The sequence below is a fragment of the Aythya ferina genome (genome assembly GCF_964211825.1).
Source record: "Aythya ferina genome assembly, chromosome: 1".
Taxonomy (NCBI): Eukaryota; Metazoa; Chordata; class Aves; order Anseriformes; family Anatidae; genus Aythya; species Aythya ferina.
In genome coordinates this window covers 127,043,745-127,054,366 of record NC_140296.1, presented here as the reverse complement: position 1 = coordinate 127,054,366, position 10,622 = coordinate 127,043,745, and the positions used below count along the sequence as shown (strand labels likewise).

At 38.7% G+C, this 10,622-nt stretch overlaps 1 protein-coding gene across 1 annotated transcript in view; it reads left to right on the top strand.

Moving 5' to 3' along the window:
* Positions 1–847: 847 nt before the first annotated feature.
* LOC311440510 (ovostatin) overlaps positions 848–10,622 on the top strand; it is a gene marked incomplete at both ends in the record, with an annotated part of 31,910 nt that continues 22,135 nt past the window's right edge. Inside the window, 12 exons of the mRNA XM_084527517.1 lie at positions 848–859; positions 1,698–1,825; positions 2,363–2,546; positions 2,912–3,068; positions 4,539–4,591; positions 5,520–5,540; positions 6,569–6,737; positions 7,275–7,359; positions 8,162–8,273; positions 9,252–9,366; positions 9,571–9,680; positions 10,299–10,457. Coding sequence (XP_084383643.1) covers positions 848–859; positions 1,698–1,825; positions 2,363–2,546; positions 2,912–3,068; positions 4,539–4,591; positions 5,520–5,540; positions 6,569–6,737; positions 7,275–7,359; positions 8,162–8,273; positions 9,252–9,366; positions 9,571–9,680; positions 10,299–10,457 — 1,305 coding nt within the window. The remainder of the gene's footprint in view (positions 860–1,697; positions 1,826–2,362; positions 2,547–2,911; positions 3,069–4,538; positions 4,592–5,519; positions 5,541–6,568; positions 6,738–7,274; positions 7,360–8,161; positions 8,274–9,251; positions 9,367–9,570; positions 9,681–10,298; positions 10,458–10,622) is intronic.

Below are 10,622 nucleotides of genomic sequence, written 5' to 3'. Positions count from 1 at the left end.
CACTATTTGCTGCTGCCCTGTTTCAGTTTTGTATTTTTTGATGCTCTGTGAAAATTTACAGACATAAAGGGAGAAAGTTTCATAGCTGTCCTGGGTGGCACACCCTACCACTCCCTACATCACATTTTAGCAGTAAACAAGAAGAGGCAGTCACAGAGTTTATCAGGAAAACAGAGAAAATATGCTTTTTTGAAGATGCCTTTGAAACCATATCTCTCTTTAATAAATTTTACCCATTCTGCTAATATGTAGTGGGGGGTTGACACTTCCAACATTCAAGTACCCACCCTGCCTTTTGCTCACTTCCCTCTCCTGAAGAATGGAGAGAAGAACAGAAGGAAGATAAAAATATTTGATTCAGATAAAGACAGTTAATAAGAAAAGCAAAAATGTTCACATAGAAGTAAAGAAAAAAGAGGAATCTATTCACTAGTTTCCATTGGCAGGCATATGTCCAGCCACTAGGTGGGAAGCAGGGCCTCAGTACACATAGCAGTTTCTTGTGAAGACAAGTGACTTAACTACAAATGTTCCCCCTCCTCCTCCTTTACCCAGCTTTTACTGCTGAGCACGATGTCGCTTTGGTCAGTTGGGTGGACTGTCCTGGCTGTGTCCCCTCCCACTTTCTTGCACACCCCCAGCCTAATGACTTTTTTTTTTTTTTTTCTGGGAGAGAAAGAAAACCTTGACACTGTGCAAGCACTGTTCACCAACAGCCAAAACACTGTTTTATCAACACTGATTAGCCACATATGCAAAGCACAGCACTATACAAACTGCTCTGTGAAGAAAGCTGGCTTCATAAATTTATCCTAGCCAGACCCAGTACACATACACATAGTACAATATGAATGGGAAGGTAACTTTTCTTCATCCCCCCCCCAAAAAAAAAAAAAAAAAAGAAAAAGCTCTTTGGCTCTTTGGCTGAAAGTAGATTTTTTTCCCCTAAAAACAAAACAAACCAACCAACCAACCAACCAAAAATACATTACACACATACATACAAAACAAAAACAAGCAAACAAACAAACAAAAACTAAGTAGCTTCCACAGAGGTGTAAAAACTAGAACCCTGAGAAACTCAAAAATGCTATCCTGAGGATCTACCAACTGGCTAATTTCAGGCTGAAATAAAACAGACTTCAACAATACTGCAAAGTGCTTAATGGACAGAGATTAGTCCATCTCACCAATATTCAAAATATCTAAGAAGGAAGAGAAAAGAGAGGCCAACACATTATTTTAAACAGAATCAGGTGTCAAAGCATAGAAAACTATTCTACTTCACCCCGACTGGGAATCCAGGAGGTAAATTACAAGAATGAAGGGATAAGCCCTCAAATATTAATGTAGTTTGACAGGCTCCTTCTGTTTTAGGTCATTTCATTGTTTTCTGTTCCAAGTATCAGCATAAGAAGAAAAGCCCCTCACCTGAAAACAAGACTGCTAAGGACACTTTGTGCAGACATTCAGAGAAATGCAGCAAAGTGTTGCTATCTGGAGACAGTGGGTTGGTGGTGTAGTTTGCAGTAGGGCTAGGGGAGGTTCTTGAAGGAATTAGGATAGACTAGGATCTCCACCCCTTACTGCAATTATAAAGGCACTAGCATCTAAGGAAGGAACCAGAGAGGAGTTGAAGGGCCAACTCCTTTCATCTGGAGCTCTTGGTGAGGAATGTTGCAGAACTGTTAAAGTAGCAAGCAACGCATTACTTCTTGGGAAGAGAATTTATCTCTTTCTTCTGTTTCCCAGTGAGAAAAATGTGGTTGAAGTTTCTTCTGGCTATTGTCCTCCTGCATGTAACAGCTGGAAAGGAACCTGAGCCGTAAGAACTACCATATTATTACTAATAGTATTCATTGTAAGGCTTTAAAGACAGTGCTAGTTGATGCCACTACTTTTACTGTAAATATTAAATACTGTTATGACTCATCTTTCATATCTGGAGAGCTAAGTTAACCTGGAGTGTGGACATCAAATGAATGGTTCTCATTAAATACCAAGCAGACCTTCCACCTGTTGAAGAAATTCCAGAGAAGTTGATGTTTGTGTTCAGAAAGGACAATAGCAGTAGTAGCAACAATATACTTTGCTAAAAGCAGAAAAGCAGATGATTCCAGGAGTAAGGTGATGGGCTAAAGCGTAACAGTAGGGAGCACTGGCAGAGCTGTGTGGGGAAACAAAGGCTGAACTTGTCGGGAGCTGTAGGGCAGAAGTGGGGGGCACCAGCAAGAGTGTCTTATGTTTTTTCCAAACCAACCAGCAGGTATTGAACAATACAAACTCTTTGCATTTGTTTCTTCCTGTTGAGGCTGTTTCTCGATTCTCTATGATGTGATCACTGTGCTGTTGGATCTCACAGGCAGTATGTTCTGATGGTGCCTGCTGTCCTCCAAAATGACTCTCCAGGCCAGGTTTGCCTACAGTTCCTCAACCTCAATCAAACGATATCTGTTAGAGTCATCCTTGAGTATGGTGCTGTTAACACCACTATTTTTGAGAAAACCATGATGGCAAGCAATGATCTACAGTGCTTCAACTTCACGGTAAATTAATTTTAGTCTATGTCCTAATGGAAAAGTTAACTTGTTGGAACGGCTGATGCCAGAGGCTTATAGGAAATGTAGGGAGGGTCAAGAAAGAGCAGGAAGGAACAAGAAGCAGTAGAAATAAGACACGTTGAAGAAAAAAAAAGGAAGTGGAGAAAAGGTACGTAGTGACAGACAAGGAGAGATTTTTAATAGACATAAGAAATGTGGAAGGTTCAAGAAAGACATTTCAGATGATGGGAGTGAGATGGGTTTCTCTTTTTAGGAGTCTAGTCCATGGGTAGTCCATGGGTGTTCAACAGGTTCTGGAGCAAATGACTTTGAGACTAGCGTCGTCCCTTTGTTTTCTTGTTTCCTTACAGATTCCTCCTGTCAATTCTGTCCCACTGGCTTTCATTTCCTTCTCTGCCAAAGGCACCACAGTTAACCTGGAAGAGCGGCGGTCAGTGATGATTTGGAATGCAGAGAGCTTTGTCTTTGTGCAGACAGACAAACCCATCTACAAACCAGGACAGAGTGGTGAATATCTGTTTAGTTGATGGCATTTTCCTTATGCAATTTCTTCAGATAAAATTTTTATGAAGGGTATTCCTCAGGCTGAGCTACAATCTGGACACCTTCAGAATTTCTGTTAAAACCATGCTGGGTGTTTGCTGTTAAGTTCAGAGAGTCATCCTCAGGATGGCAGAAGACTACCGTCAGACAGTCTCTATTCATTTTATTTGTCCCTTCCTCAATTAAGAGAAGAGGGGAGCTTTTACTGCTGTCATTTCATTCCTGGTAACAAGCCAAGCAAGTAGAAAGAAGTGATAAGATCACTATTTATATTGCTGGCTGAAACAATGCTCCCACAGTCTGTGATACTAGTCAGCTTCAAAGACCGACAAAAGACCAAGACCATGATTTAAAAATGAAATACAATTTTTTATTATTATTTTTTTTTAAATAAAAGATCATGTTATTTGCCCTCTTAGTTCTCATAGCTTAGGACTTTATATACATATATATATATATATAATTTATTTTTTTCCTGCAAAGTTGAGACATTTATGCTATTTAGCTATCCATACTTCTCATCTTGCTGTAGAGCAGAACTCCACATACACAAAGCCCTATTTATTCCCATCAATTTCTTAATTCACTGCTAGGTTTTAAGGTTTCTAAAACAACATTGTGGGAAACACTGAAAGAATATTTCTTTCCAGAGGTAAGCCAAATAACATAGCAGTTAGACTGGATCATCTATATTTTAATTGGGGATGAGTTCTGTCTTAACAGATTGCAGAAAGGAAAGCTTACCAATCAGAATTTGGTTCCACCAAGGTGTCTCACAAACACAGACTGATTATTTGACAGATTGTTTGGCACTGAGGTGGGGGGAAGCAGTAGGTTAAATTGAATGAAAAAATAATGGTTTGTAAGGACATTTTTGAAGCATGCTTGTTTCTGTTTTTTATTGTGTAGTGATTGTCATTCTTTCAGTTCTGCTCTTGTAAAAAAAAAAAAAAATTAAAAATGTGTACAAGATGAGAACAAACTTAACTAACAAGGATTGTACTGCATTAGGAAAAACTGACACTTTGCTGAGTTGCAGTAATATTAGGAGCTTTCATATGTTCAAAGCAATAAACCTCACTTTAGAGACTGGGTAATGAAGAGGAACAAATTTGCTTACATCACGCAGACAGCCACTGAAAGAATTATGGCAGTCAGTTGAGACTACCTGACCTGCACTGCAGTGCAGCCATCCCCTTTCTCTGAGGTTAAGCAAACTTTCATGAAAGAGTGAGAATACAATGCTGGGGGAAAGTGCACTCAGCAAAGTCCCCATAGCATTCTTTTATCTTCAGATGCATTTTATTACTTACATCCTGTGCAAGCGGGTTTGTTAGAAGATCCAATGAAACTGGAAGTGCTAATAAAAGCAAAAACTCATGCTCAGCTAAATTAGCTCCAGTACCGTTAATGCCTTGTTCCATGTCTTTCCAGTGATGTTTCGTGTTGTTGCTCTGGATTTCAATTTTAAACCTGTTCAAGAGATGGTGAGTGATGTGAAATATTTCCCTGTATTTAAAATTACTGGGACACAAACTCCCCTCAGATTTTAAGTAAACAGTTTGCTGTGGGAAAAATAAATAAATAAATAAATAAATAATAAATAAATAAATAAGAGTTTTTGCAGAGACTACATGCGAAAAGTAAACAAGATTTCCTAAGCAGGTGATATGTTCTACCCTTACCTTACAGTCACATGTAACTGGACAAGTCTGTAGCAGATTGCACTCTTGACACAAGACCTCTTGCTACTGCTGGGAAAGAGGCTTTAAAAACCCCCTGCCTTTGTGCTGCAGACATTATTTATAGCTCTGACTAGAAAGCCCACTTGACAGTCTCCTGCTATTACCATTCAGCAATTGTTGCTTGCAAAAATAGGCAAGTCAACCACCTACGGTACTTTGCTCGTTTTAAAAAAGAGGAAATGAAAAGACTTACCATGACTGTTTATTTCATCAGTGACACTTTTTTTCATTGCCAGTAAGCTGTCTTCATGCTAATGGTACATAACACAAGAGATGGAGGGATCTTTACTGGCCTCTTTTCATGTAGTTGTAAAGCAGAAGACAGCACAGTGTTACCAAAAAACCTGGTGCTATATAAACAGAGGGAAGATGTAAGATCAAAGAAGCCCAAATCATGATTTACATGCACCACTGTAACTCTGCATAATCAACTGCTTCTGATTTCCCCTAAATCCAATATGATCAGAGCCTGTCCCAACATTATCATTTCATCCAGTCCCTTGTTGTAATCTACTTATTGATGCAGAATTGCTATGAAAACTGATTATGAGATCTAGAATTATACTTCTTATTAGTTAGGCAGTCCTCACAATCCTGGAGAAAAATAATTTGTGTTTGTTCAGACATCTAATTTCTTCTCCCATTTTTTTTTTTCTTTTTCCTTTTTCAGTACCCCTTGATCGCTATTCAGGTAGGAGATTTTTCTCTTTGTAATGTACCACACTTATAAACAAAAAATCTAGAGCACATATGCTTATATTAGTTTATATTAAGCCATATCCTGCTCATGAATACACTGGCAGAAATTAACAGAAACTCCATAAAATTCCAGGATGCTGTTCAATCTTTACTAACATGGAAAACATATCTACTTTCATCTCAGCAGTTATAAAAGTTGTACTGTTCCTATGCCTGTCTTTGACTCCCTTACACCACGTCCAGTTTGTTCAACTTGTTTTGGAGTATATCTTTTCATAACTCAAAACTGTGAACAAATATAGGCAGTGAGTAAAATTAGTAGCTATACTGGCACTTCCATTGCATTTTGCAGTGGTTTTTAATCACAAAACACATCTAGACAATATTCCTGCAAAATTTTCTTACACTGCGAAATCATGTGATATTAGTTTGTGTTGAATCATAAATATTTGGAGTTTTGTGTGCATTTTTTTTTCAGTCTGTGTTGTAAAGAGTTCAAGGAAATTGCACGAGTTAGTATTCTGTAACCTAACTAGCATAAAATACAGTCAGAGGCAAAAGACATTTCAGTATAGAAGAAATGTTCCCTTCCTCCTTCTGGCAGCAGAAAAAAAAAAGGGGGGAGGGGGGAAGGGTCATTAAGGGCAAGATTTGTTTAAGCTAGGGTGAAGGAGAAGCATGAAGAAGGGATTTTCTTTCTTTCCCCCCTTGACACAAAACTAGTAAAATACATGCTAAGAAGCAGGGGAAAACAGTGTAGTGCAACTTCCTCTGATCATTGAGACTAATACCTAGGATTGCAAAGGATAGCCAAATCTGAGATCATCAGATGAGAATCTAGCAACATTAATAACTGGAGTACCAAGGTACAATTTATCTCAATGAGTATTTGCATTAAACAGCTTCTTCAATGAATTAAGAGCAACTTGCCCTATGCTTCTTTGTTTCTGGTTTTGTATGCTAGTTGCAAAAGATTTCTGAGGCAAACAAACTGTGAATCTATATACTTTTTTTCTTCAGGATCCATGGAACAACAGGATCTTTCAGTGGCAAAATGTGACATCAGAGATGAATATTGTCCAGATTGAATTCCCACTAACTGAAGAGCCTATCCTGGGGAACTATAAAATTATCATAGAAAAGAAATCAGGAGATAGAACAAATTATTCTTTCCTTGTGGAGGAATATGGTAAATGCCACCTGCTGGTTTTAATTCAGAGTAGAAAACATTATTAAAGATGAGTCTTATCAGGCAACCCTTATGATTGCTAATACTTCAAACACCTTCCTGGCAAATGTAACTTCAATTATTTTATTTGTCGTTAAGAAATAGAGGGGAAGAAAAGTAAAAAGACAACAGAAATTAACCAATTTGCACAGATTCATCTGGGAAAAGAATCTGCATAATAAATCAATAAATTGATAGAAAAATCCACTGTGATGAGCTAACCTTCTCCCAGGCAGGTCCACTAACTTTCTGGCCATAGCTTTGCAAGAGTTCTAGATATCACAGAATTCATCATTCAGAATGGTCATTTTCATCATTCTCATCAAAGCTTTGAATTAATACTTAAACGAACCTTCACTGATCAGGCCATTTCTTGGCTATCTTGACACCCCAGTGCTGAGCTTTCATTCCATCTGTGACTAAAGTTATATCTAATTTCATCTCAGAAGAGACAATATGACAGTGTTGGTTTCTTTGTCTTTTTATTCTTTGTTCTAGTGTTGCCAAAATTTGATGTTATAGTCACTGCACCAGAAAGTCTTACAGTCATGGATTCAGAGTTCACAGTGAAAGTCTGTGGAGTGTAAGTACCAGGTGCAGAGCGATTAGTAAACATACTGAAGAGCAAGAACTTCCCAAAGACTGGGGAAAGAGAAAGGACTTAGAGAACAGACTAGAATAAATAGGGCTTCAGAAGAGGTTGGTCAGGGCTGACTTGATGGTTGGAGTTTTCATTTACTTGTATTCTCCTCTCATTTTATTGTATGAGTATTCTCTTCTCAATGGTGTTTGGTTGGTTAACCAAATATTTCACGGAGTCCCCTTTTAAAGTACGATGTGTCTTCTCCCAGCAAATCACCTTGGAGGGGGGCCTTTGTTCAGCTTAACACTGTTAAATTCTAACGTGGGTCTTAATGTTTCAGCTGTCTTTAACTTTCCCACTAAGCTTAGTCCTTTGGAAAGACCTTGTTTACTCTAATACAAAGAACTTGTAACTTATAACTATTGGTTGGAATCCTGAACCCCTTACAATTATGAGGAGTTTTGCTTTGATCTCAGTGAGTCTAGGACTTCTCTCTAAGAAGAAGAATGGAGAAAACAGTCATAATTTGGTTGGCAGTTACGTCTGGGCATCATCCTTATAGGTGTATTTATTTTGACATTTATGGTATGGTTCTGGTTCATGGGTGAAATAAAACTCATCAGTATTTCAACTTGCAATTTGTATTATCTTTCTGTAACAGAAAGAAAGTTAGAAATAAATTGTGAAATCACCCTAGTGTCTGGCTTGCTAGATCCCTTCTCAAGCTGGGTCTATTCCTGCATAAATTCCTTAAGCCAGTTTTTCAAGCATCCTCTCACTGACATTTTTCTTCTTCCCCTAGGTACACCTATGGCCAGCCTGTTGAGGGGAAAGTCCAGCTGAGCGTGTGCAGGGATTTTGATTCATATGGAAGATGCAAGAAAAGCCCAGTTTGTCAATCATTTACAAAAGATGTATGATGCATAATTATAATTCCTCTTTGTGCTTGCCTTTTCCTCCATGTTCCTGCTTCTCTCTCTGCTCACAACATTTCTTTATTTTATTTCTTTTTTTCTTTCTTCAATGTTTCACTTCATTGAACTCACCTATTCACTTAGATCACTAGCCAGAAACTCTGGGCACTTAATTGTCCTGGTTTTCCACCAGGCCTGAAGAAGGACTGACATGTTCTTTCTTTATGACCCACCTGAAAAGTGTAGGTAGTGGTATCTCCATCAGTTCTATATAGATCAATTCAAAAGTAATGGGCAAAGACTCCTTTTTGAAAGCTATGGAAAATTCTTCTCTTGACTGCTGAGAACTCATTTTATCTGATAGAATTCAGTAACCAATTTTTCCCCATTTTCACTCTGCTGTGGAAGGCCTGGCATTCTTCAGGTAGAAGTATTTCCCAGATGTGGGAAATACATGTATATAGACCCAAGAACTTTACTTTCACTTGTCTCACCAGTTGAATACCCATCTAGTTAAGCAGAGCTGTCTTCATACAAAACTATGCAGCACAGTATTTCCAAAACAGTAGACCAAGAATTTCAAAATTAAAAATGTAAAGAAAAGAGATCATGTGATGCATCCACAGTTGGTTTCACATGCATTAGTAATCTACCAGGCAGAGTCAAGATCTGCCAGACAAGGAGAGGAAGATGCAGCAACTCTTTGTGAGAGTTTTTTCTCTCCTGTCATGCAGAAACTGACAGGAGTGCCTTTCCTCTCCCATTGCTGCCTGGCAGTTACCTCTCAGGACATTTCAACAGGAGTTTGATGGAACATTGCATGCTGTCCTGGGTCATGGGTGTTAGGCAGTGTCATAGGAAGCATCTGCCTGAAACTTCAGTAATTTTTAAAGATACTACCAAAGAAGGGCATTGTATATTGCCAATATCCTTAGTAAGCTGTGATCCTTGGTAACATAATTTTTCTTCCCTTTCCAGCTGGAAACTGATGGCTGCCTCTCCCATGTTTTCAGTTCCAACATCTTTGAGCTAAATCGCATTGGTTATATGAGGAATCTTGATGTGAAAGCCATTGTCACAGAGAAAGGAACAGGTAATCCCTTTTAGACAGTCAGAAACAGCAACAGTGGTGTGGTTAGAAAAATACAGTAGAGGATATTCAACCTCTGTCTGCTGAGCACAAGGATGTCTTCCTATTTTTATAAGCATGGCAATAATTTCCAGGTAAATGCTACCTCTGATGTAGCTATATACAAGACAAAGTGTATTTTCTCTTGACTCCAGGCATGTCTTACAGGCCTGCAACTTACAGCTACTCAGTCTATTTCCATAACTCGAGTGATGAGCAGTTTGCAGTTTGAGAATATGGATCGCCACTACAGAAGAGGAATTCCCTACTTTGGACAGGTAAGTGAAGGCACAGATAGTTTGTAGTGAAGGTGACTGATATCACAAGATTGCCAAGACGGGAAAAACTAGGGGACTATTTTGGGGGGATTGTTTTCTCCCCAAGCTTCTTTCTTTACATATAGAGTGCCTTATCAGTAATTCCGAATACTGAAGAGTATAAACTTATTCTGAGTTTGTTTCTGCCAGAAATACTTTGCATCAAAACAATCCATTAATTAGTATTTTTCTAACTTGTGTTTTCAGTTTGATACAAATCACTGCTTCCCCCTTCAGAACTGACCATTACAAATGAGAAAAAAAAATAACACTGGGCAATGAGGGAAGACAGAGTAAAACAAAACAAATATACAAGGAAATATGCAGGAAACAGTTTCTGTCTCAAAAAGCCTTTTCATGATTTTATGTTTGTTGACAAATCCCACATCACTCTGTCAGTGATTTAAAGTGGAGGTATAAATGTATCTTTCTTTGTCTTACATTCAGTTCAGCTTTTTTCAGTTAGGAAAGGATAAGGTCATCTTACCAGCAGCACTGAAAGGAAAGGATGAAAAACATGCATATCTACACAGAGAAAGATAACAAGATAAACATGTCTAGTATTTTCTTCTCCTATAGATCAAGCTGGTAGACAAAGACAACTCCCCTCTTTCCAATGAGGTCATTCAGCTATTTGTCAATAACAAGAATGTAGACAATTTCACCACTGATGTTAATGGCATCTCTGAGTTTAGCATTGACACATCCGAAATGTTTGATCCTGAGATCAGTCTGAAAGTGAGTACAGAATGGGGGCGGGGGGGGGGGAGATAAGGGGGAGTAAAAAGGAAGGGGGAAGATGTGAGAGAGGGAGGGGGAGAGGGAGAGGGAGAGGGAGAGGGAGAGGGAGAGGGAGAGGGAGAGGGAGAGGGAGAGGGAGAGGGAGAGGGAGAGGGAGAGGGA